This window comes from Phyllostomus discolor, chromosome 4 (assembly GCF_004126475.2).
Source record: "Phyllostomus discolor isolate MPI-MPIP mPhyDis1 chromosome 4, mPhyDis1.pri.v3, whole genome shotgun sequence".
In the NCBI taxonomy this organism is placed as follows: Eukaryota; Metazoa; Chordata; class Mammalia; order Chiroptera; family Phyllostomidae; genus Phyllostomus; species Phyllostomus discolor.
The window spans coordinates 2,667,531-2,693,771 of NC_040906.2; the positions used below are offsets into that span (position 1 = coordinate 2,667,531).

The 26,241-nt window shown below is 60.7% G+C and overlaps 1 protein-coding gene across 10 annotated transcripts in view; it reads right to left on the reverse strand.

The window, feature by feature from the left end:
- The window catches only part of AGAP1 (ArfGAP with GTPase domain, ankyrin repeat and PH domain 1), a 348,436-nt gene that overhangs the window by 39,248 nt on the left and 282,947 nt on the right, over window positions 1-26,241 (reverse strand). For 6 of the 10 annotated variants that reach the window (XM_036022678.1, XM_036022679.1, XM_036022675.1 and 3 more), the window contains 3 exons: window positions 14,153-14,230; window positions 4,553-4,707; window positions 1,601-1,691 (listed from right to left, as the gene is read on the reverse strand). In XM_036022678.1, the coding sequence (XP_035878571.1) occupies window positions 1,601-1,691; window positions 4,553-4,707; window positions 14,153-14,230 (324 nt within the window). The remainder of the gene's footprint in view (window positions 1-1,600; window positions 1,692-4,552; window positions 4,708-14,152; window positions 14,231-26,241) is intronic. The other 4 variants (XM_028509859.2, XM_028509858.2, XM_036022677.1 and 1 more) reach the window with 1 other exon arrangement.

The following is a 26,241-nucleotide window of genomic DNA, read 5'->3' on the forward strand; positions in this document are numbered from 1 at the left end:
GGCTCGCCGGTTTGGACAGAGAGATGCACTTGCCCACACAGCTCCAGCAGCAGCGCTCTCGAGAGGAGACACACACGTGGGAAAGACACACGTGACTTGGCGTGCGCCGAGGACGGCCGCTGGTGAGGGGCAGCTCGGTCGTTCCCAAAGCCGGGACGCCCCTCACAGCCGCCTCCGCACCTGCGGGCACACCTGAGTTTTCATCAGTCCTGGGGCGGAAAGTCAGTAGATTTCAAAGACAACAGGGAGGCACCCCACGACGAAAGACTACGGTTTCCAGCGACCTCACGCAAGGAGTGCCCCCTGACGCCCTCCCGGCGTGGCAGGTCCTTGGTGGGGCCCCACCCCGAGCCCCTGGCCCCGACCCGCAGCACAAATGGGAAGGGGCTTTCGTGACACTGCGCCGAGGACGACAAGTGCGTTCAGAGAAGACCTAACCCTAACCCCCTCCCCCCACGTCCCACCCCTACTCAACACCCACGGTGGCCACCCTTGGCCATTCGGGTCAAGTGCGAAGTCTCTCTTGGCCCTATCAGAACTGGGCTGCCCTGTTACTCCTGTCTCCCAGGAGCCCCCCGGGCGTGCCTTCCCTCTGCCGGGTTGAGTTCCCCGCTGCTGCTGCCGCCTCGGCCCGAGAACCTCCCTTCCTGGGGGCTGTGCCTGTCCCCAAGTGCAGGAAGCCCCGCTGCTGGGTGACACCAGGCAAGGCAGCCTGCGCACTGCCTCATGGAGACCCCCGCCCGAACCACGCCCCCACCCAGGCTGCCTTCCCACCACACCTTCCCTGGGCCCCAGGGCCTGCCTCAACACTGGCTTCCCAAAAGAGGAACGGGTGGGCTGAAGCACAGGACAGGGCTGAGGGGCGGGGGGAGAGGTGCGAGAAAGCGTGGGGATCCTGAGCAGAGGCAGAAGCAGAGCCGGTGCGGTGGGGAGCAGATGGAAAAGCAGGGCGGAAAGGGAGAGGGCTCGCGGGGACAGCGGTCAGTGCCCGGGCCGACCCCCCGCCCCCCCCACGGCAGGCGGCTGCTGGAAACATGCGGGACTGCGCCCGGGGACGGGTGTCTTCAAGGCCAAGGATAGGTCCTGAGAGGTGGGCAGAGCTGCCACCTGCACCGGCGGAGCGAGGGCGGTCAGGTCCCCCACGGCCCAGAGGGCTCCCGAGAGGCTCCAGCAAGCCCAGCGCCAGGTGGCCTCTGCGGCTGAGTTCCATGCTGCACCCGTCTTCCCCCTCTGCCCCCGCACGCCGCCCCCACGGAGGGCTGTGCTCAGTGCTTCCACACAGTGTCCCCTCTGTCGCTGGTGCATTTGGACCCTGTGTCGCTCACCTGAACTGTTGCGAGAATCTGTTACTGGTTCCCAAGCCCACCCCCTCCCCCCAGTCACCTTGCGGTCACAGCAACCCTAGAGCTCGCAGCACTGCTGCCACCACCGGTCCCTACGAGCCTGAGCCGCTCTGAGGCTGGGCCGGGTGCCAGGCCAGAATGGTGACAGCCGCGCCCAGGACACGACCCAACGGTCTCCGAGCCAAAGACGTCAGACGTGGGCCCGTGCACTTCGGCTGAGGCCACCCCCCCACCCGCCACGCAGGGCGCCCACTTACTCTGGGTCTCGCAGTCCACGCAGTGAGAGTTCCCGCGGAGGCTCCGTATCGACTGCAGGGCCATGGCCTCGCTCTGGCTCGTCAGCCGGGACTGGACGTGGGGGAGACACACAGACGCCAGCGATGAGAACCCCGGGGAAACCCACGCGGCCCCTCGCAACACCAGGGCCGAAGTGAACCGGCTGCGGGGAAAGGGTTCCAAACCCTCGCCCTCTTCGCGGTCCGCAGGATGAAGTGTAACCGACCGGGATGCACCGTAGGGGGGCGCCCCGTGTTCGCTTCACCGGGTGAGAACCGCTCTGCCCGGGTCCCGCCTGAACGACCAGGGCCACACCGCCGCCTGGGCGACGCCACCGGTTATAGCATTTCTACTGTGTGCATCTACCCGTCTACCCGGCGTGAAGAGTAGAGGAGAAACGGGTTTTCTGCCGATAAGCGAAGGGCAAGGCTTCGCTGTTGCCCTGAAGGCACACGTCACCGTCCCAGCCAGGAGACCACGCCCACCGCACGCTTGGTGATGCTGTTGGAGACGTTCTCAGTTGCCGTAACAACGACGTCCCTGGCGGGCGCGAGGCGGGGCAGGGTGAGTGCGGCCGGCCGTGGCGATGCGAGCACTCACACTTGGGTGTCTGAGCAAGTTCAGAACTTACAGGAGGAGGGAAGGAACTTGATAAGCTACAAACTAGGATGTAATCATCACCGTGAAGTTTCTTTTTGTTAACCTTTTGGTAACTGTCCTTGCAGCCTTTCTCTAAACATATCTATACGCACGGAAGTAAGTCTTAAGAAGGCAGTGAACTGTATGTTGCTTTGAATCCCGCCTTTTAGCTTAGTAAGATGTGGTCTCTTGCTGCCATCCTGTTTTCTCCGGCATCTTTGTTTTAACCGCTGCACAATATTCCACTGCCGATGCCTTATTTACATGTTCCGATTTTCCTCCATTGTACCCAGTGCTGGAGCTCCGCACGAGCCCAGGGGTGTTAACACTCGGGAGAAACTCCTGGTGGTTGAGGTGTGAGGGAAAAGGGTACGTACCATTTTTAAGGCTGACCCGGCATGCATTTAATATAATGGGTGAAACCAAATAGATTTCAGAGGCCATGTAGAATAAGCTTGATTTTTGTTAAGAATTCTTCATAAACTGAACTATGTCATGTTAACTGTTTGATGTGAAATGCTTTATTGCATACTACTACTGATATAATTTGTAACGCATGGTTGGGGTTTCACGCCCTTCGGTTAGATACCCAAGTATTCAAAGTGGGTTTGACGGTTTCCACTGGCCCCTGGAGTGGGTGTGTGTGTGCGCATGTGCAGGGATGTGTCCGGCCGTCCCTGTCCACCGGTGTCATCGGGGCAGCGTACGGGTGGATGCGTGTGCCCACCCTGCTGCCAACCGGATCATCCGCAGGCAGCTCACGTGCCTTGCAGCTCGTGTGCCTGGTAGCTCGTCCTCACCTAGTCAGTATTTTGGCCTCGAGCTATTCATTCCTCGTGGGTGTTACTTCCTTGCACACACCCTCACACCTGTGCGGCCACACCCCGGGGGGGGCTGGGGGGAGCCCGCTCCCTCAGTGCCCGGTGCGTCCGCCCAGGACAGCGACCCGACTCGCAGGCCCAAAGGGGCGGCGTCTGAAAGCTGGTGTGTGCGTCGGACCCAAGGGTGAGGCCGCGAGTTTCACGGGCAGTGAAAGAGCCTGGCGAGGCGTGAGAGGGAAAAGGCCGACACGCTTCCAGATCCTTCTGAATCCGGTGACGTGGCCTGGCTGCAGTCTGACCCGGGCCACCGCGATTTTACCGCAGGTCTGGAGGTGTGTTTGCCTGCTCGGCAGCACCGCCCTGCCCGCCCCTGCTCCGCAGCTACATCTGCACGGGCGGCGGCGGGTGACGCCGCGGAGGCTCCCCACGGGCGAGGGGCCGGGAGCTCCGGGAGCCACGCTGCGGCTGCGGGATTCGTGCGGCCGAGGCGCTCGGAAATGAAAGGCAGCGCTTCTGCCCACCTTGGGTGTAAAACCGCTTTTAAAAAGAGAAGCAAATTACATTATAATAATAATGACTGCGGCCTGGTTTACCCTGGTTAAAGAGGGTAATAAAATAAGATACTCCATCTTTCTGAGAGACAGGCTCCCTTCTTAATGACAAAGCTGAACATAAATCACGGGCAGGAATTTCTTTAAATTGTTACAAATGAAACTGGGTTGGTGGGCAACATTCTTTCTCTAGTTTTGAGTTGACTCTAGTTTGAAAACGCTCTCCAAGACCCTAACATGTTCCAGAAATGGGGCCAAAAACATCTAAGCATTAAAATAACGGATTTGAAGGAATCCCTGATGGGAAAGAGAAAACGGGAAAAACGACGTTTGTATAGGGACTGTACGCTGGGCATTTTCTGACGCAGCCGAAAGCCGCTGTGTCCCCGGCCGGGCAGTGCTAAGCAGCGGGCTCTCAGTGCTGAACAAGGCACAACAAGACTTGCTGGCAGAGTGTGGAAAGCGAACACCGTGTCACCCCCAACCCCTTGCACACCACATGCGTGCGGGTGGTGCTTTTGTTCACACCTGTGCCAAGAGTCGGTTTCTAACCTGACGTGGCTCTGAGTCCTGTGCATTCGGCAGGATGGCACAGGGCACCTCTCTCTCCTGAGTGTGGGCGCACGCGTGACCAGAGTCCACCGCTCACGACAAAAAGGGTGGTGCTTCAGGCCCGGGGGGAGCCGAGAGAGTGAAGACCGCACCAGGGCGCTCTGCCTGAGGATCGTGACCGGGCAGGGGGAGGGGCCTGGGGTGTGTGTGCGAGGCCCACACAGTGGGTCTCATGGCCCCCCGCCAGCCTCCTGCTCAGAACGTGCGCCGGGGCCTGGCGGGTCACCGTGCCCCGTGATGCTCCGCCCTCCCGGGCCGTCACTAGGCCCCCACGCCCCGTCCACGGCCAGCAGCTTGCCGCGGGCCTCACCTTATTCTTGCTGCTCTCGCACGACTGGAGGCTGGCCAGGATCTGGCTCTCGATGGCTTGCACCCACGCGTCTCTCTCTTCGTACGTGGTGGCTTCGAAGTGCCACGTCTGGCCAGTGAGGGACACGATGATGAACTCGAAGTTTTCCTCTTGCTCTGAAACACAGAGTGGGGTGGGGGTGACAGTCTGGCTTTGGCGCGACGGCGGCCCCTCCACAAGGCGTCCATTGGAGGAGCGGCCTTGGGCTCCATCATGGCCGGCTGCATGGGGCTGGCGGCCCGGAGCTCGGAGCCGAATCCACAGACCCCCGAGCACTCACGGTCTGGTTCCCGCAGCCAGCATGGTGCAGCCAGGCTTCCGTCCCCGCCTGGGGGACGAGGAAAAGGAAAAGCAGCGTGAGACGTTGGCGGCTCCGTGCTGGGCGCAGGCGAGGTGACGCGGGAGAGTCCCAGCGCTAACGGACTATTGATGGCCCCGTGTCTGTGGGATGCACACCAAGTCAGAGCCGCCGATCTCAGAGTGAAGCTCTCATTGCATGTGAGCCCTGGTGCACCGCCGCAGAGGGCGTGCCTGGGGTTCCGGGAGGGCTTTAATCCCATTGCACCCAGACTCGGAGAGGGTGAGTCCCAGGAGACGTGAAGGCCACAGTCTGGACCAGGAGGAGGAGTGGACTTGCCTCAAATCCTGCTGGGTCGGGTGCCCCGCCGAGCTCTTTGAGCAAGCTCCGGGGCCCTCCAGACCCCTTCCTCATCCCCACCACGGGGAGAGGTCACACATCCTGTAGCATCCCCCCTGACTAACCGACTCCAGCTAACTCAGGCGGCCGAGGGGCCACCCCGTAACTGTCAGCGCCTGCCCTCTGTCCTCACGACCCCGTCCCTGCCATAGAAACAAGCGGTGGCGGCACACGGATGCAGCGTAACCGCCACAAATAACCACCGGAAGCCCCCCCCCAGCTGGGCTCGCAGGCCCACAGCTCATTTGGTTCCAAGCTTCCAGTCACTGGGCCGTGAGGTCGCTGCCGCATCACCTGGTGAGCAGTTGTTATTAGTGACGGTGATGACCTGCCGACCCGCCCAGGTGCCCACGGCCGCAGCTCATTACCCTCTCAGCTGCCTGCACGCCGCCGCACAGCTCACTCGTGTCTGCACGGGCCCCGCGCTCTCGGCTGCCCGGCACCCTCGCCCCACGTGACCCCTGACCTCTGCCGGGCTCCCTGCTGCTCTAGGGCTCTCCGGACCCCCCTCACCAGGAGCCCTTGACCTCCAGACAAGGACGCTCACTCAGCACCCCTGCAGCCTGCCCGCCGCCTGCTCCCCCTGCGCAGCTCGAGTGGTCTTCCTGGCCTTGGAACCACGTCTGACACCCGAGGACCGCCCTCGCATCTGCGTGCCTGACACCCCCATCCCATCGTTCGGGGATCTGAAACATGCACAGAGACAGTCCTCGGATACTCGGTCCTCATGTCAAATTAACACTCGCAAACCAGACCGGCGGCGGTCCTCACGGGCTCCCGCTCCTGGCTGCGGTGCTGGTTCGGGTCATAACACTCCAAAATCCCCCAGACGCTTCCGTCTTCCCACCGCCGTCTGCCCGGCCCGTGCTGCTCACCAGCACCCCCGGCCTGCACCTGCCTCAGGTTGCCCGGCAACACAATGCACAGGACATGGCGGGGCGGGGCCTCCCCTACAAAGTGGGCTTTTCATTGCCTTGCTAGAACCACATAAGGCATAACAGCTGAGCCCCAAGCCCACGCTCTCTCCCCACCCAAACCACACCCATGAGTCAAGAAACCAGAGCTGTGAGAATGAGGGGCCGAGCGTCTCCGAAAGGGAAGGCGACCACAAGGCGCGGACGCTTGGGCGGCTCAACAGATGGAACCGCGGTCGGGTGCCAGAGGGAACCCCGAGTCCAGCATCCAGCGACCCCGAAGGAGCAGGGCTGCGGGGGCCTGGGGCTGCCGAGCCCCAGGGCTCCCGGCGAGCCCTAGGAAGGCAGCCGCTCCAAACACGCCTGCCCATGTGGGCAGGAACCGAGCCGACGCACCGGACCCAGGACAGCGGACTCGCATCTAAGCGTTACAGATACAGGGGAGGGGTGTTTCTTAGGCGGAGAGACACTCTCAGTCCACAGAATTCCAGCCCTGGGGCCCCGACAGCGCGGCCTGAAAGTCCCGGCAAGGCCACGGCCGCGAAGGAAGGGGCGTGCTCTGGTTCCCCGCGTGACCCTCCAGGGCCCGCTGGGCCGTGGAGTTCTGTGACTGGGCTCCCGGGACGTGAACCGTCTCCCGCGTGTCATGGTCGGCCGTGGCCAGGTCCACCATAACAGTATTTTAGCACCATGAACTTGTCGAAACCAGCCTTCCCAATTATCCCCAACGACGTTAATAGTCCCGGATATCACACTAATTGCGTCCAGTTTCTATGCAGACGAGGCCCCGCGGGGCTCATTTCGCCTCCGCAGGGGCCGGTGACTCCGCCGTCAGACGGGTTTCAGGAGGAAGCCTTCCTCATTACGCAAGTCCGGGCTGTCAAACTTTTTTTTTTTTAAAGGTTAATGGGCCAATCAGTCATCAATTATTTTCGCGGGATCCCAGCAAAGGGTTAAAGGGCTCAAAGCAGCTGCAACTGCTTCACGGGCGGAAGTTGTCTCCAGCAGGCGGTGGCGGCCGAGGGCGCATTTTGGGGGAGCGGGCGGACGTGGAGACGGGACGGACGGGCGCATCCGGCGGTCCTCGGGGTGGTCCGGGGAAGAGGAGGACCACCTGGCGCTTCTGCCGAGGTCTCAAGGCACCAGACCCCCGTTCCCCGCTGGGGTGGGTGGGCGGGCGGGCGGCTCACAGATGTCTGCGAGAAGCGCCCAGCGGCACACCCAGCGACGGCGCAGGAGCCTTCCTCTCCGGAACCGAGGACTCGCCACGTCTGCAGAGACCGCCGAACACGGCCCTCGTGGACCCGAGGCGGAGGCTGAGCCCAGACCCCCCGACGTATCTGAGGTCGAACACATGATGAAAATGTGCCATCGGAAAACTGGGCAGATGTGACCATGCTCAGCAGGGCGGTGGACGTGTCCACTTGCGGAGGTGACGCACAGGACCCCGAGTTGGCTTCCACACGGTCACTGTGAAGACGACCTCCTGGCGAAGGAGCCGAGGCCTGCAGGAAGTAGCCCCCCCTCTCCGCTGTGGACCTCCCCTGTTGCGCAATGAGGGCATCTGTCTTGGGGACTCGACAGCGCCCCCACGCACGTGTGAGAGGCAGCGCAAACCCCAGGCCACGCTGTTTTCCCTCATTAACACGTCAGCGTTGCCAGTGGTGTCTCCCAGCCTCCCCCGAATCCCCATGTTGCTGTCCTTCAGATCCTGGGTGCCCGCTCTGGGTGCCCCTTAACTGCACACACCTGCCTCTCCTACCTGGGGCCCCGAATCCCACCCTCATGCGGTCAGCGCACCTGCGAGGGAAGCCCCAGCCGGCCTGGGATGACCAGGGCGTGCCGGCTCTCCCTCTCTCCGACGGGAAGACGTTCGTTCACAGCCAGTCCCGGGGAGCCCGGTGCAGCCTCAGGATCCTTCTCACCCCAAGCCTCCAGGGAAGCACTGCCAATTTGCAGGCTGGAAGCCGAGACGCAATGTATCCGCTAGGTCTGCACCAATCTCGGCCCCTCCCCGCCCCCACCCAGGGGACAGGAAGTGAGCCTGCAGCCCGGGCTCTCCTGCTAACCGTCTGAGCCCTGCGTTGGGCACACGCTCCAGGTTTCTGCGGTTGGCGCGCACGCTGCAGAGGAGGGTGGTTTAGATAGTTTCCTCAGTTCTGATGAAAGCCACACACATTTAAGGTTTCAGCCAAGACCCACGGTAATAGAAAATAAAATATTTTCAACTTTTCTTCAATTTCTGCAGTAAAAGGGGAACTGGAAGAATGCGGATCGAGACCGTGCAGAAGCACCACCTCAGTGCAGCCCCTCCCCCTCGAGAAAGTTGCTTATTTTGGACGAAGAGAGAAAACCGTGTCTGCCTGGTCCTCGGGCGAGCACCTCTGCGGGCCGTGAACTCCGTGTTCGTCTCTGCCCGGCCCAGCATCCCGCGGGCGGTGCGCTGCGCTCAGTCCAGCGCACGGGCAGGGCCGTGCGGTGCAGGAGCCGGTCCCTGGTGGGGTGGCACAGAGTCAGGAACGCCCGCTGCCCAGTGTGGTCGCAGGCAGGCAGGTTCTCCCCAACACGAAGGCGGTTTGTGTCTTCCGGACATGCCGGCAAGGGCTGGGACGGCCGTGTGAGCCCCGGGCGGCCGGCAACCCCAGCCCACTAGACTGCCTCCCGGAGCTGTGGGGTGCCATGCGCTTCTTAAATCGAGGGGAGCATCTAGAAGCAGCTCCTGAAACAAGAAATCATCGGATCCAAAGCTGAAAACGTCTCAGGATGTGGAAGATGGGCGTGTCCACACTTTCCTGGCACTCGCCTGTGGTCCGAGCTCTGTGTTTAGAGAGAGAAGCTAGAGGCATCCTTCTAATCCACGCAGCCACTGGGCGGTGCCCTGCTGCTGTCACTCACCCTCACTCCCAGCCGTCACTTGTCAGAGTCAGCCGGGGGCTCGGCCCCGTGGGGCCAGCCCAGGGCTCCTTCCTCTGCTCGGAGCCCAGCGTGGGCATCGGGAGATGCAGCCACCCGGGGCTCCCTGCGCAGTGCTTGGGTGAATCAGCGTTGTCCTCTGGAGAGCTGGGGGCTGGGAGGACCTGGCGATCTTCCTTCTCTCCCCCCCGAGTCGGTGCTGGAGACACTTCACGTGAAAAGGTTCCCAGGTCTGCACTGACGTCAGTGAGTGTCGTTCCCACGGGCCGGGGCCCCCTCGTTGACCCTGCCTGACTTGGACCTGTCCCACGGGGCTGGAGCACGGCCCCAGGTGTGCTCTCAGAGCTGCTTCTGCGTCACTTGAGTCTCTAACAATCTAACAAGGACGCCGTAGAGCCTGATGCACGGGCCCGGCTCTGTGGAGGGGGCTTTGCAGGCCTCGCCCAGCCTCTTCAGTTACGCTTCGGGGCAGGTGTCGCTGTCTCCTGTCTGGGGGAAGAGCCCCGAGTGGGGGAGACGAGACGTGGTGACCTTGAGACCTGGTGACCGCGAGACCTGCAGAGCGGCCCGTCGGGGTGCAGAGAGAGCCACGGCCTGGGGGAAAGCGGCTCGGCTGCAAACCCCCGGCACCTTGGGACGGACACTCCCTGGGGGACCTCCCTGCTCCCTGCTCTGCGAGTGACCCTCGAGGGTTCGAATGGCAGGAACGTGCGTGGCCCTCTAGACGCGAGGCAGGTACCACCGGTGGCAGGCAGGGGGCGCTGCGCTGCATGCCTCTGGGTATTTACTCCAGTCTGGCCATCCCCACAGCAGGGGGCATGTCCCCAGTGTACAGGTGGGGAAACTGAGGCACAGGGTGCACATTCAGTGGCCGGCCTAAGGCGAAGAGGTGGGGGTGTGAGGGGTGGACCAAGGCCGCCTGGGCGCAAACCACGGTCCACACCACCACTCACACATGCAGGGTTTGCTGCATTTCTGATTGAGAACCACCGTTTGACGGGGAGGAGGAGACGGGTGAGTGAAGGGGAGCCTCGTCTGAGTGTGGAGGGCAGTGGGGGTGGGGTCCCTGGGCCGGCCACTGGGCCATCGGGGGAGGGGCTGGGTTCACACACAAACTGGAGGGGGGGGGGCCCTTCGGAAGAACAGCTCCACTGGCCACGCCCTTGGGGCCGGGACTGCTGTCTGCTGGGCATCGGGGCCCCGCTCCAGCCTACGTGGGCCCCCTGCTCGAGACTGCCCACGGCCAGGGTCTGGTGGCGGCGCTGACCCTGGAGCCCAGCCTGGTCTCCATGTGCTCTTCAGGGGCTCCTGACCACCCTCCTCCCTGCCTGGGCCTCTCCTTCTGTAAGATGTGGAGATGGGTGACGACTTCCCTCAGAGGTGCCCAGGGACCTGCAGGACAGGAAGCCAGGAAACCGTCCTCCTGCCGAGTCTTGTCCACAGAGCCTCCCCGGGCCCACCGTGTGCTTTCTCTAGAAGACTCGCTCCTCCACGGCAGGGCCCGCGGGGAACCGCAGTGCCCAGGGACCCCGGTCCACCTCCGTGGCGGGGGGGAAGCACCTAGAACAGAGGCGTCCCAGGCCGGTCTCCGGGGCAAGTTCTGGAGCCACAGGAAGGGTCTTCTTGGACGGCCCGGATGGGGACTTCGGGCCGGCCTCACCTCCGTCCTCTACAGCGTCTGGCGGCCCATCCGACCCAGTGTGGGCGGCTGACGCCCGAGACGCCCCTTGTTCCCGAGGGTGCCCTCTCTTCCCCGCTGACGCGCTGCTTCTGTAACAGCAGGGAGTCCACCTGCTCAGCCCACGCACACAGCCACGATCCCCGGCCCGTCGGCAGCTGTGAGGGAACGGTGTGGCCTGAGGACAGGCCCCTGGGTGCTGTGCGACCCTGCAGTCTCTCGGGGTGGGGGTGGGGGTGGGGGTGGGCTCCCCGCCCCGGCTCCTCCTGCACAACGTCGCCCTTCGGCTCAGTTCTCTCGGCTCTTCCTCGGAGGCGTGTTCACCAGGGACCTGGGCCTCCCTCGGTCTCCCAGCACCCAGGCCAAGACGGCTTCCCCTGGGGGTGGGAGGCAGGTGCGGACCCGGGAATCCCGCCCCACAGGCCCTGGAGACGGACACACGGAGGCTTGATCTTGCTGGAGGAACTTAAGAGTCCACCCACCTTGGGAAGGAGTTGAACTCTTATCAAGTAACAAAGATTTAAAAATTAGAGCAATATTATACGTAATGTCTCTGCCTTGGTATCAGAGACAATTAGCCCGAGTGGACAGAAAAAAGCGAAAGAGGATGTATTTTTGCCTGTTTTCTGGGCTTGCAGGTGTGTTTCTCCATTCAGTCTGGTTCCATCTGTCCCCCTCCGCTCCCGACAGCCACTCCGAGGACCGGGGCCCGCCCCGGAGCCCAGAGACCCGCACACACGTCTGTTCTCCGGAACGTGCTGCTGCTTGTCCTGCGGGAAACCGCCCGACGCGTTGCAGCCCCAGGTTCCCATTGTCACACCGCGCCGGCCGGGCTGGGCGCCGTGGAGACCCGACGAGGACGCAGTCCAGGGCCCGGGGTGGCGTGGGCGCCGGCGGGGAAGGGCTTGGGGCCGGAGCTCCGGCTCCAATCTCGGTCCTGCCCGTCCGCATCAACCTGAGGCCCCGGGCCCGTCCCGTGGTGTCCGAGCAGGGGATGCAGATGTCCCCACCCCCCCGCTGCGCCGATGACCAGTGGTGAGGGGCAGGGCCTGGCTGGCAGCGGGTGCCCGCCCCTCATGCCGGGAAACTCGAGTTCTGCCCCTCTCCCAGCTGCGTCTCGGTGTTTGGTGGGCACTTCGTGGACCGCTTCAAAGCTGCTCCATCGGGGGCGGCCCATGCAGCGCGCCACTCGAGGCCTCGGCCCCGACAGGAGTTGGCAGCTCAGGACGCGAGTTTCCGTAAACAGTCCTTCACAGACAGACAGGATGCCGTGGGGCGACGCCCGTCCAAAGGCGGGCGATGGGGAGGCATTCTGGGCACCTGCGTGAGCGCACGGCTTCAGCGACCAGCTACTAAAAGCCGTGGGAGATGACATTGTGCGCCTGCAGACGTCAATCTTAACGGAGACCCGGAGTGAGTGGAGAGGGGCGTGTCGCTCACAGCTGGAGGTGCGCAAAGCGATTGAGCCCTGGACAGACACGAAGGAAGAGGTGAGGGGGAACCGGCTTCCGGGTCGTCCCTCAGTCCGCTGTCCCCAGGGCCGCCTTTGGTAGCTGTTGGCAATCGACTGAGCAGCCCCGAGTTTGCAGGTTTCTGGGGCGGCTTGCGTCACGGTCCCTCCCGGCCTGGGGTGCCCGGCAGGGCGGGTGTGGCGGGCTACCTGACCGGTGGAGGCTGCGAAGGCCCCACTTCTGCACATGTGGAGCCTGGGGCGAGCTCCGGCCCCCCAGCGTCCCGGGTAGCCCTGTCTGCACGTCTCGGGGGGGGGGGGGGGGGGGATGTTGCACCCCCCCCCCCCGCCCTCCACGTGCAGCCCCGTGGGGGACTGCGTGCCACGGCTCAGGTGTCTAGGCCGGAAGTCGGTGACCAGGTGTGTTGCGATACATGCCCACACGTACAGAAGGAAACACATCTGATTTGAACACAGTGAAATGATATGCACCTGAAGCTGAAAAACCAACATGAAAAGAGAGTGAATGAGTCAATAGCCTTGAAAACGCAGCAAAAACGACGCTGAATGGGACTGGTTCTGAAATTCTATCCCTTCTGTCGCTCACGGTGTCTTCCGTGAGGGAGTGCCCTGCGGGAGGATACCACGAGGGCTGAGCTCCACGTCACCTTAGCAGAAGACGACCTCCCCTTGAGGAACAGAAAAAAACTCACGATGAAAATACTGGTCTTTAACAAGGCAGCAGGGAAACGTACTTCTGTTTTTCAGGCCACCGAGGGCAGGGCGCTGCGCGGCGAGACCGGAGTCGTCGGGGAAGGAAGGAGAGGAGGGCGGCGACATAAATCAGCGAAGGTTAATGGCCGGGATGCGAGGAGACGGACTTGTTTACAGAAACACCGTGCGATTTAAAATTTACAAGAGATTTAATGCCACCGTTCGGCAATCGCTAAAATCAACAGCCCAGAAAACGGTGACATTAAGGAAAATATTACAGTTATAATCATCCCCAAATAAGTCAATTAGTGTTAGGGCGCGAGCCTGCTGGTACTTGACCCATTCGGCACTTAAGTGAAAAAACGAGACGCCCCCCCTATTACTCCGCGACTGCCGGCGCGCGGCCTGTTTTGCATGGCGCGCCGGGCGCCCGCCTCCTCCGCCGGGCTCGGGCGGCGGTGGCGCGCCTCTCCCCGCTGCCTGGCATTGAAATAATCCTGACCCTTGACATTTGTAATCAGAAAAAAAAAAGGCAATTTATAATTGTGTTGTTCAAATGAAGGTGGGGGAAAATTCAATCTGCCATTATACAAAAGCAGTGACGGCTGTCTTCGCCGCAAAGAGGCAGCGCGAGTCAATTTGTGAACTTTGGCACCAGACGACCTTTAGAAACACAACAGTACACGGAATTTACAAGCAAGAGCAGCCCATGCAAATGACCCGGGCCGGCCGCCTCTGGATCGGAGCTGCGCGGAGCATTATGGAGAATGCGTCCGCAAAACAAATTAAGACTGTTACTTAAATGTCACGGCACACTATTGTATTTGGCTACAGATCATTACACCTGATACTAACACTTTTAAAAACTGTAATAACTTGGGAAATATTACATTGAGTGCCCACATGTATAAAGCAAAAGGAAAAAAAAAGGAGAAAATAGGTTTCTGCAGTAATTTAAACATCACTAGTCTACGACTGGAGGGAAAGGTCAAAATTTAAGTAAGCTGAAAGGAACACGAATGGTAAACTGGAACACACACACAGAAAGATGGAGGGGCCACAGGGACGAATGTGCCAACACGACACGGTGCATGCGGTGTGGGGGCTGCACTTCCGCAGCTGCGCGGCGGGGGGGCGCCGGCAGGCCCTGGGGGCGGGGCGCCGGCGGGCCGCGGAGGAGGGGCGGCGGCGTTACCTTCGGTGTTGGTGCTGCTGCTGCTGTATATATTTCGCAGGCTACCAACACGGTTTAGTTTCCATGCTTTGCGTTTGGCTGCATCCCGAGAGCAGAAAGGGGAGAGGGGGAAAGAGAGAAAACAAAAAGGAGAAGAAATCAAATGAAAAGGGGAGAAAAGAAATGTCAAAGTAGCACTCGATGTCACCTCCATCAGCTCCCGAGAGGCAGTGGGCGCTGGTGGGTCCCCGCCGGGCCCTGCTCCCCCCACCCCCCCGCCCGCCGACGGCTGGGGGACCTGGGGCAGGGCGACTGGGGCAGGGTGGAGGTGCGCCCGGTTAGCTTTGCCCCAGATCAAGCAGACGCCTGGCAAAGAAGCCCACGCACCCACCGGTGGGTTTTCCCCTGCTGGGTTTTCCTCGTGGCTACGCCCAACAATGCAAAGCTGGCCTTTTCCTTGGGGGCTGGTGGCATCTTTTGAAGGAGCTACGGTGCCAGCAGGATAGAGCAAGAGACCCCGGAGATGGGCAGCCCCCGGTGTGTGGCGGAGTGGAGGTCTTCCCACCCCGAGCTCCCGCCAGACGGAGATCGTCTGCCCCTCTGCGCCGCTGGGCCTGCACAGTAACCCACAGCGGCACAAGTCTGCTACCACCTGGCGGCTGGTGAAGGGCGGCAGCCCCTCCAGGGCTGTAGGAGGCTCTGGGTGGGGCCCTGAGGACCCCAAAGACCACACAGGCAACCCCCCTCAGCACTCAGTTCGCTGAGGAAAGCGTCAGAAAGAAAAACCAAACACTAAGTTACCAGCAGAGGACCCCTGGGTTCGGACGTCAAATGCAGAAGCAACCCAACACGGGCAGAGCCCGTCCCCATGCCCTGACACGATTCATCGGCCCCACCACCCTGGACTCAGGGCGCACGGTCGGTGCAGGACCCTAACCAGACTACCGGTCTCTCTCCACTCCCACGGCCAGGAACAGAAACCAGTCAGACCTCCCACTGGGCTCTTTTTGGACGACCCTGCACCCAGTGCAGGCAAGGGGTGCTCACCTGGGGCCGGGGGGAGGGCAGGTGCCTGCATTTCCACAGGGGCATCTGGAGCTCATGGCACGGCAACACGGCCTGCGGTGGCCAGTGGTCAGGACTGACGCCAGCCCACTCCTGACGCAGGACGCGCTGGCTGGGCCTGCCTGCTGGGGGCTTCGAGGCCGGACACTCAACCTCGAAGTGTGTGGGTGCGCTCTGGGGCCCCAAGTTCGAAGACCCAGGGTGAGGGCCGGGTCTCTGTGAGCAGTTCCGCCGCCGGCGTGAATGGCGAGCACTAGGGGCACACCGCCTTTCCTTGGAGTGACAACGTGAAATGCACGCACGGAACACGGACGTTTAAGGAAGCGAATGCAATTCTGCAACAGCACAGCGCTGCATATTCAGGGGCCGAACTTTATATGATGATGAGAAGAGCAGCTAGCTGTCACTTCCTCCTCCCCTCATTTAAAAGGTTAAGCTTTTACTAAACACCTGAGAGTTACTTTGTAGCTTGAAAGCAACAAAGAAGAAGAAATGTAACCTGTGAACCAGCAGGCACTGAAGTCTGGTGACGGAGGCCCCTCTGCAGCGTTGGGTCTAAGTTTCACTTTCTAGGGGCAGAGAGGTGTCCCTCATCTCTGCATCCTCCGGGTCTTTATAAGGTACCCGTCCCCGGAAACAGCACCCCTGGGAGAGGGGGCTTCGGGTACCCTCCAGTACAGACGTCAGGCCTTCGAGTCTGGGAACTAATCGAATCCCTTTCAAGTGCTTCTTTTAGAGACAGCTGCTCCATGCACCACTGCCAGGCTTCTCAGGGACGACCGGCCCGTTCACGACCGAAGTCCCTGTGCTCCGTCACTTCAGTAGCTGAAGCTCTGGCTCGCCGGCCCGGAACTCACAAGTTCAGAGAGTCGCAGCCGCTGAGTTGAGCAGCTGCACCCCTCACCTGGAACTCACCTCGGTGGGACATTTACATATAAATAGGCAGAAGGGAGGCCTGGCCCTCCGAGGGGGGAGCTCGGGCCAGCAAACCTCCTTCCCACCTGCTTTATGCCTTCCATTTTTCACACTCTGCTCTCCGCTTACCGTGTGGGTGTCTAGGCAGGAAGTGAACTCGCGGCCCGGTTTTCCATTAACCTATTGATGAAATAATCAATTTCAACGTGTAAAGCGTCACGCCTTTTTTTGCTCCTCAAGCAGATGGCTGTCTTCCGGCTGAAACCGGGGTCCCGGTCTGTGCATCTGTCTCCGGGGCCATTGATTGCTCCACGGCCACGTGTGCGGGAGCTTTTCAACAGGGAAGCACAACTGCAGGGCCATCGATAACATCTCAGGTTCAGGGCCCGTGGCTGCCCGGGTTCGCCTCGAGGGGAGGCGGAGGGGGTCCCAGCAAACGGGCTGGTGCTCCGATCCCAGGCCACACCTCGGGCCTTCCCAGCAGGCCGTGCTTCTCACGCACTGCGCGTGGGCTGGCTTGAGAGTCTACATTTTTCTGGCTCATCTTTGTTTTTGCTGAGAAATTCAGTGTTTTAGGAAAAAGATCTTAGGAATATAGTTCCTTCCATGTAAACATAGGCTAACTTATTTTGATTTTTACACTGTTATTTATTTTTCACCAGGACTTTACTTTTTTTTCTTTTTAAGAAGTCCTCACCCCAGGATATGTTTGTTGATTTTAGAGAGAAAGGCGGGGGGAGGGGAGGGGGGAGAGAGGGAGAAACACTGATGTGAGCAACACCGACAGCTGCTTCCGTGCCAGGGGTTGAACCCCCAACCGTCTGGCGTGTGGCCCACACTCCAAGAGGCTGAGCCAGCCGAGCAGGGTGCAGAAACGGTAATTTTAACATTGGAATGGCACCTGCTACCGGACAAAGAGGCAGCGGGGTGCAAGCGCCGTGTGAGTGTTTTCTGCTCCACCATGACGCTGACCCGGTGAGTGGCGGCCTCCCCGGTCCAGGGCGCCAGTCCCAGCGCCCGCTGTGGCTGCCTCCTGGCTCTGCGCGGTCCCAGACGTTTGCGAATGCACGTGCAGGTCACGACGGACACAAACCCCACGCTGCACTGTCTCAGACCCGGTGCAAGCTGACCGCCGGCCTGAGTGCAGACGGCGAGACCCATCTCCCCTCACTTAGGCCCTCAAAAGTTCCCTGGAACTCTCCCTCTCTGAGCCTCAGCCTGGGCCGGCAGGAACGCCAGCGGGCCGGGCACAGGAAGCCGTGGGCAGGACAACACTCTCCCGTGACGGTGCCGGAGGAGGCCCAGCCCACGCGGTGAGAGACAAGACTGCTACATGAACGCCACAGCGAGCGGTGGCCTGGGGGACAGCTGACGGTGGACACACACACGCAGAAGGGCGTGAACCTCGTCACCGCCCTGGCTGGAGGGCGCCGTCTGCAGGTCAGAAGGGCCGGGACTTTGGAGGGGGCAGGGAGAGGTGGCACGGAGACCCGGCCCCGAACTGCCAGACGACCCCTGCGGTGGCCCCGGAGGAGCGGGGGTGGTGCTGCCGGTTCACCCTGGGAACGAAGATTGCGCTCACATGCGCCCATGGCAGGGGTTGGCGGCCAGCTCCGGACTGCAGAGAGGAGAAGGGACGGGACCAGGAACCTCTGGCACCAAAGCGCTAATGGGGACAAGGACACTGGCACATGAACCTGAGACACTGTGCGGTGCGGCCCCTTGCTGAATGCGGCCTGCCGATGCCCACGTTCGAGGACTGGCGATTTCCCGGTACTGGGCCCCCGGACTGGCAGGCGGGGCGCCGCCACCCAGCTCCTCCGGTCTCAAGGGCTGCCCGTCCTGAGCCACGCACGGAAGCGGCAGGGCTGGGCTGGGCTCTGACTCACCGGAGGCTCCTTCACAGTGCCTGGGAGCCACTGACGAGGACCCCCACGCCCCCGGGCTGGCCAGACGAGGTGCGGTGCGATCCACTCCCCCCGTAATTACTAACAGCCCCGGCTCCGCACAGGAGACCAAGGAGGGAAGGAGAACCGCGCAAATGACGGCTTTGTGCTAAGTCGGAGGAGCTGGAATCACTTAGCGTTAACGACCCCCAATTACCGCACGTCGCCCAATTTTGTGGAAGCTACAGCTTTTCATGTGAGTTCACGCGACGCTCACGGACGACTTAAAATTTTATTTTAAAGGAACCTTTCTGTTGTTTCTCTAAGCAAAATACATATTTTTTTCTTCCTACGGCCTGGCAGTGCCCGAGGACTAGACACGGACAGCAGACCACCACTGGAGACCCCCGACGAGCGCTAACTGGAGTGGAGACGCCCCTCGGTCGGCGGGCATGCCCACGCCAGCAGGGCTCCGTCCCAAACCCCCTCCGTGCCTGCACCAGAAGACCGCGGGCTCACGTCACGTGCCCGCCGGCCTCCTCCTGCCAGCGCCCTCTGTTGCTTAGGGAAATACGCCTCAGGTGGCTGATAAGAAAATGACGCAGCCATGAGGCTGTGTGCCCCTGCCCCAGCCCCAGCCGAGGGCCCCGCTGCCGCTCCAGGGTGCATGAACCACGCTGCCGGGGAGCCCCGACCAAGCTGACAAGGGGAGGCTCTGCAGCTCCCAGAAGCAGTTTGGAGAACCAATAGGGTTTTTTTGTTTTTGTTTTTCTGTTTTTTGCCTCGGAGGAGAGGGCTGGGTGGAGAGGGTGTGCCACTCACTTCTAAGAACGTTTCGCCTGAGAACGAAACCCTTACCGCCCCCCATTCATTCCGCAGGGCGCACACCCGCACCTCCTGGAGCCGTAAGTCCCCATTAGGCAGAGATCGGGGTTTCCTGTCGGCCTGGAGACGTGCTGGGCGCAGAGCGGGGGTCCACATGCTCCCGGAGCTAACCGGGCATTCTGCTCCGACCTCGAGAGCGTGCACCTCCTGGCGGGGACCGGGGAGTGACCTGGGCGGGGCACACCCTTCTCGGTGGGGTGGACCCGCAATGCGGGCTCTCAGCTCTCGGCTGGCTCTCAGGTGCGGACTGGACGCTCGTCAGTGAGGGGCGGACCTTCTCCCCTCGTCTGCAGGGAGGCGCCGTTCGTTTTGGGAAGGGAGAGCCGGTGGCTTAGGGCGCAGGGCGGCTCGTCGGGACGTTGGCACTGGGCTCCCTGGGCGTCCTGGTTCCGTGGGCTGCCGACAGGGGTGGCGACAGACACTGGCTGTGTGGCACCGTGCGGAGTCGTCCGTCTTCTTCAGGCCCGTTCCTCAGCGAACGCCCTCACCTGTGCCCCAGCCACCACGAGCTGCCCCCCAGGTGCGAAACGGAGCAAGTCCAATCCTCCCGTGAGGAGGAGGAGGAGGAAGGCCGAGCGAGGCCGCTCCCGTGTGTTTCCCCCGGGGCCGGCCGGGCGGCGCGGGGGCCACCCGGGCCTCCCGAGACAGAAGTGGGTGATAATGGGAACCATTCGCCTCTGTCCTCCCCTCCCTTTCTTCTCTTCTTCCTTCTCAATTTTCTTCAACAGAATACATTACAAGCTTTTGTAGGATTTTTTTTAAACACAAAATCTTTCTCAATGGTCCCAGAAAAAAAATAGTTTTTTAATAAAACTTCAAGTTGAACTATCATATTTCAAAGGCGACGGCCGGTTACAGCAGCTCATCAAAGGCACAATTACTCCGCGGCGGCCGCCGCCCGCGCCCCTGGCTGGGCTGTAATTGAGGGGCTGTGATCACTGGACCACCGGCTGCAGCCGCGGCAGACCCCGCGTTTCATCTGCCTTCCTGGGGCCGACGTCTCCCCCCCCCAGCCCCGGTGAAACGGGGTACTTCAGGGCTGGTCAGTCCTTCACGCCGCTCCCGCGTGGCCACCCGAATCTGAGAGGACTTCGGAAGGCACCTTCCAAAGGCATTTTCGACCCTTGGCATTTAAGGACTCGACCGGACCCTCCCGGGAATGTTCTGACCCGGGGCTCGAGCGGCCACACGTGGCCAGTGCTCAGGCAGCCACGTACACAGATCGGAGTGGGGAGCGAGAGGGCGCTTAACAGCCACCGCTTCCCACGGTTGCGCACGGCGTCTCCCCGCACGGCTGCTGCGGCGCTCAGGGCCCAGCTTTTTGGCACGCTCCATGGTGCTGTCTACGGAAAAACGAGGTCACTGTCACCTGGGAGGGACGGGAAGGGCGGTGTGACAGTGGACACAACAAAATGATGACATATCTCCTTTCTTTAAAAATAACCTAAATGCCCCGACCCAGCTTCAAGCCGGAACTTGGGGGAGACTACTGTAACACTGTTGCAGAAGCCAAGGTAATTTCACTGGTTCATGGCGGAGACTACTGTAACACTGTTGCAGAAGCCAAGGTAATTTCACTGGTTCATGGCGGAGACTACTGTAACACTGTTGCAGAAGCCAAGGTAATTTCACGTGGTTCATGGGGGAGACTACTGTAACACTGTTGCAGAAGCCAAGGTAATTTCACTGGTTCATGGCGGAGACTACTGTAACACTGTTGCAGAAGCCAAGGTAATTTCACGTGGGTTCAGTATGAAGAGCAGCCCACCGCCCATCTAACCAGCCTCGCGTGTTGGTTCTGCAGCTTTCCTCCACACGCACACGTGATCGTCACACGCGCAAGTGCGAGGGGGCAGAGCCCGCACCACTTCGGGACGCGAGGTGTCGTGGGGCCGGTTCCCAGAACTGCCCCTTCGAACGGTGGCCCGTGGGGTCAGCCCACTGCAGTGCCGGCCGTTCCTCACTGAGACACTGAGTCGTTCCCGATCTTACGCTGTTCAACATACCACACTGTGTTTAACCTCATGTAGAGACGGTCACACAAGTATTTACAGATGTGTGCACACATGCACACACGTCCTTCCTCCCTTCGCTGCGCCTGCTGAACAGCATCCGGTGGGAAGTCGCCCGCACGCAACTTCACAAACCGCCTCTGACGTGTTCCATCTGTCACAGCGCCTTCTCCGTGCACCGCGCACACCTTTCCTCGTGTTTCAGCTGTGTTCCTGCCTCTCTTGAAGTAACCAAGCATAATGTGACGAAAATGTTGCCCATGTTCTTCTATCCTCTATATTAAGATGACTGCACAAAAGTTTACCTGTTTTGACTAACATTTTTGAAAAAATGCACTCTGAGAGGACAGCTGTCACAATACAATCCAACAAAATTGTTTTGAGTGAAGTTAAAGATGACCAACTGCTACTAGGGCCATCGTGCAGGAAAAACCGAGTCAACTTTCTGGCTGACCCGACAACTCACGCTTGGGAAGGGGAGCTCCAGGCACGCCTGCTGGCTCTCGCCCTGCAGAGGGGAGAACCCCCCATGGCGGCCCCCTTGGGGTACCGTGCTGTCTCCTCGCACTTCATTTGGAATCGCCGACCCTGAAATTATGTTTTCCCTGTAGCGGATTCCAGTGCAGAGGGACCAAAATGCACCGGGTCTGAGCAATTTTCCGGCTAACCCCCAGGATTAGCTTTTCAGTGATTACAAAACGAGCTTTGATCCATTGAGAAAACAGTGTGTGCACTCATGTTGACTTCAGATCTCAGCTTCTAATCAGCAGCACAAAAATCACCTTTTCAATAAAGGTGACCGAGTCCCGCAGGGCTGGCTCGGTGGCATTCAGAGACGCGTCTGTGGGGACTGAGTGGCTCTGGGAAGCGCTGGACTCGGGAACGACCTCGGGACTCTCAGGGGCTGCAGTCGGAGACGACGTGAGTGCCCCTCCTTCCACGGGAAGGGCCAGGGGAAGGTTAGGGACAAACACGAGGTGGCAACGGCAGGGGCGCCCGGGAGACACTGGCCGCAGGGGAGACACTTCCTTGGGCACCTCAGGTGCCCACCGGCTGCACTCCAACCAAAGCCCCTTGTGCAGATGAACCCCCAAGTACGTGGTGGGGGAGGAAAGGGAGTATCGCACCGACTCGCTCCGCAGACGCACCGCGTGCACAGCCTGGTGCTTCTGAGGGTTTCCGCCGCGACCTTCACGAACAGACATGGCAGGAATGAGTCTGTGTCACACAGGCATTGTTTGGGTTTTTTAAAAATTATTTGGCTGCAGGGAGTTGGGAACCGGGTTCCGGTGGGCTGGTGACCGAATTTGACCAGCCTGGCGCGTGCCCACGACGCCGTCCTCCCGGCGGTCCCTGGTGCAAGGGGAGTGAGCTCAGTGGTCGGAAGAGCCGGTGCTCGGGCATCAACGCCGCCCGCCTGACCCCACACAGGTGGCCTTAGAGGGACGCAGGACTCTGTGCCGTGGTCCCTCGTGTGCACGCGAGGGTCACTGCCATCCCGGAGCCGCCAGGAGCTGCGCGGCAGCAGACGGTGCCCCAAGAGGGACCGAGTCGGGGCCTCCGCACGCGCCGGCGCCCTCCCCTGACTGCCGGAGGCCCCGGCCACGGGAGGCGAACGGAGCCACAGAGACAGCGCCTCAGCGGCGCGGAAGACACCGGGGAGTGAACCAGCGCTCGAAAGCGCCACCTGAGCGCTTCACCCGAGCGTCTCTGTGTTCGCGCCGTAGCCTCTTCCGGCTCCTGCTGGTCGGCCGCACGCCCAAAGTGCTGGGAGCGAGCAGGCGCCGCGGGGGCTGGGACCACGAGACAGCGCGGGAAAGCGTGGAGGGCTAGCCCGTGCGGGAGGGCTAACCCGTGCGGGAGCGCTTCTGACAGGGGCAGGGGCACAGCTCAGGGTGGTCTCTAGAGCCGCCCTACTTCAAAAGGTCTTCATGGAAGGCAGTGTACATGTCCAACTGCCCACACGTTCACACACGTGCACACACGTGTCCTCTCCACCCCTGGCCACGCTGAGCTCCGCTAGAACAAGCGTGTAGGGTCCCCATGACACGTGACTAAACTCGGTGACATTGTTTCTTCTCCTACTTTTAGCGAGGGACAGAATCCTATTCTACTATAAACTGCACGTGGGTGAAAAAGTTAAACAAAACTGGCAAAGATCTCTCTCAGGGGCTCCTAATGTTTCCTTAGACCGCAGGCCCCTTGGGGTGACCACGATTCGACAACGTTCTACAATGACTGCTTCCCGTCCATCCTGGTATCGGCGCACGCTCGCTTCCGTCCATGCAGACGACCCCTGGACAGGCCCGGCGTCCTGCAGCCTGGAGCGATGGCTCTGTCCCCTTTCCTTCTTCCCGTCAAGGGCTTCATGCGCCCCCCCCCCCCCCCCCGCCAAGCGCCTGCTCTGCCATCACCGAGCCGGGGCACGAGAGAGCAGCACCACGCCCCTCGTCAACGTGATTGCTATGATGCTAAAAGGGCACAGGGCCTTTCAAATCAGTGCTTCTGGTTTCTCTGGATAAACTCTCTTGTGTTCACTGCAGCATTCTTTACAATCGCCAACGTATGGAAGCAACCCAGTGCCCATCAATAGGCACGTGGAGAAAAAACCAGGGTACATGCATGCAATGGGATATTACTTGGCCAATAAAAAGGAAACCCTGCCATTTGTGACAGCGTGGATGGACCCAGAGGATATGATGCTAAGTGAAATAAGCCAGACAGAAAAGGGCAAGTACCATATGATTTCACGTACATGTGCAATCTAATGAACAAACGAACGAAAGGGAAAGACTCACAGATACAGAGAACAGACCGAGGGCTGCCCGAGGGGAGGGAGCTGGGGGGTTGGGCGGTGCAGGCAGAGGGAGGGAGGGCTGCAGACCGCGGGGAGTCACACCACACGGGGCTGTGAAGCGCAGCACAGGGAGTGGGGCGACCATGCAGGGTGCCTGGGGGGGCCTAGGCTCACGAGGGGGTCAGTCGGTAAATTATGTAAATGTCCGGCCACCATGCTATGCTGCACACCTGAAACTAACAGAAGAATACTGAAGATCAATGGTAACTAAAGCATAAGAAAGGCACGAAGAGCAGAATTAGCTGAAAGACCAGAGGGAGCTGGAGAGCAAAGCCCACCAGTCTCTCAACTGCAGCAGGGAGGAGCTGTCACAGTGAAACAACCTGGAACAACTGGGAGATGCCACGGGACGCCCGCCCTCCCCTGCTGAGTGGCACCGGCCGGTGCGCCGGTGGTTGGGTGGCCGGGCACCGGAGGCGCCTGCCTGCAGCGCGGGAGCAGGAGCAGGAGCAGGAGCAGGGGCGGGCGGCCGCCCGGCTGCAGCAGCGCCGGCTGGTGGCTCTGGGGAACAAAGGACGACGGCGCTGCTAATCGTTTATTGAATAATGAAACTGACACAACTGATAAAAGGCTTCAATCTTGAGGGAAGTGACTGATCGCTTTTCGGTGTATCGGCACTGCCATTTGTGTGACAAACGGCCGCGAAGCCCCCCGTTAATCTCCCCACACCCCCAAGCCTGGTGGCAGCCCCGGCCCGCGCACCCAGGGAATCAGGGACAGCTAATAACGCCGGCACGGAGCCGCGCCGGCGGAACGCCGGCCTTTCATCAAGGCTGATCGCCGAATCAATTTGCACAATGGATTTTTGGGCGGTGGGCAAGGCAGACGCGCGGCAGAGAGGGAACGAGGGAGCCCGGCACGACGGAGACAGAGGAGGCCCGGCCGGGGAGAGCGTGGCCCGCACCCGGAGGAGCGGGGTCCTTGGCGGGACGGAAGCGTGGGTGACGTCCGAGGGGCTCCGCAGGGCTGGCAGGTTCTCTGGGCGTGGCCCGTCAAGGGTGTTTGTCACCCGACAGTGCACAGCTGCAGCACATGCGGACCTGCCTCCCTCCCGGGATGCATCGTGTACCCTTCTTCTTCCGGTAGGTGTCTTCCTCTTCCCCCCCTGTGGGGGGGTCGCCGGCAGTGTGGCTTTAAGCAAACGAAAGGCGTGATTTGGAAATGACACTCAAAATGACACAGGTGTGTTCCTATGGTACTAGATGTTGGCTCTCACTCTGGCTTCGGTGAAAATCCAGTCGGTTCCACGCGCTGTCCCCCGAGAAACCCGTGTGCCGCGGGGGCCAACACACCTCTGCCTCCCGAGCCCCTCGCTCCCGCGTCGACAGACGGGGGGCAAGTTGGGGTGAAGTGAGATGGGGCACACAAGGTAGGTGATGCACAGTTGGGCAGAGAGTGAATAGTAAATGCTAGCGATGATGAGGAGGAGGATGAGGAGGGTGTACTTGTCAACTTCCAGGACAGAAGGGAGCAAGACCCTGCTCACACTGCTGTCCTATCAACGCGTCCAAACGACACGGGACGGAGCTTCAGTCACAAACACCGAGTCCGAGGTGCGCACTGTCAACTGTCCGGTCGGCCAGACGCTCTGTTTGGTTTTTCTGTGCCACGGCTCTGGTGGCGCTTAGTTGTCTTTAACTTCGTTCGAAACAGTTCGGTTAGACTGTGTTGTGACAGCTGTCGCATCTGTGTGCACTTAAAAAACATCAAAGGGGTGAGCTTTTGTGCAGCCATTTTAATACTGAAGATGGAAGAAATGCAACAGTTTCAAAGTATTATGTTTTATTATTTCAAGAAAGGTAAAAACGCAACTTACACACAAAGATGCGTGCAGCGTACGGAGAAGGTGCTGTGGCCGATCCAACGTGTCAAAAGTGGTTTGCGAAGTTTCTTGGTGCTACTGACATTTTGGCCAAGTAATTCGGGGCCGTGGGGCCGTCTCACGTACCAGAAGGTGTTCAGCAGCACCCCCGGCCTCTCCTCACCAGAAGCCAACAGTGCAGGGGTGTCACACTCATGTTCACTGGGGGGGGGGGGGCACACCTGCCTCGCCGATGCCTTCAAAGGGTGGAACGTAACGCTAGGGCTGTGTACATGTAACTGCTCCTTAACCGCTAGGGGAGAGCTCGACGCCGCCGCTGGGTAGAAACCAGGTGCCGGGCCGGGGAAAACAAGGAGGGGGGCTGGACTCGGCCCGCAGGCCTGGTGTCCGCCTCCTGCGCAATGGTGGGAGGGCGCCAACATGCTCAGAATATCCAAATCGATAACGTCATTGGTAAACGTGAGAAATATGTCCTTTATTTTACAGAAAAAACTAGAGGGACTTTGAGGCCGACCCGGCACACTCCCTGCTGACCATTGCCGCGCAGCAGGCAAAGTCAGGTCGCGCTCCGGAACACGACCGGCTCGGGGAGCGGGTGACAATGGCGGCGGAGGAAGAATGCCAGATGCCGCGGGTTTCCAACCGGGGAGCAGGCGTTCTCTGGAGCC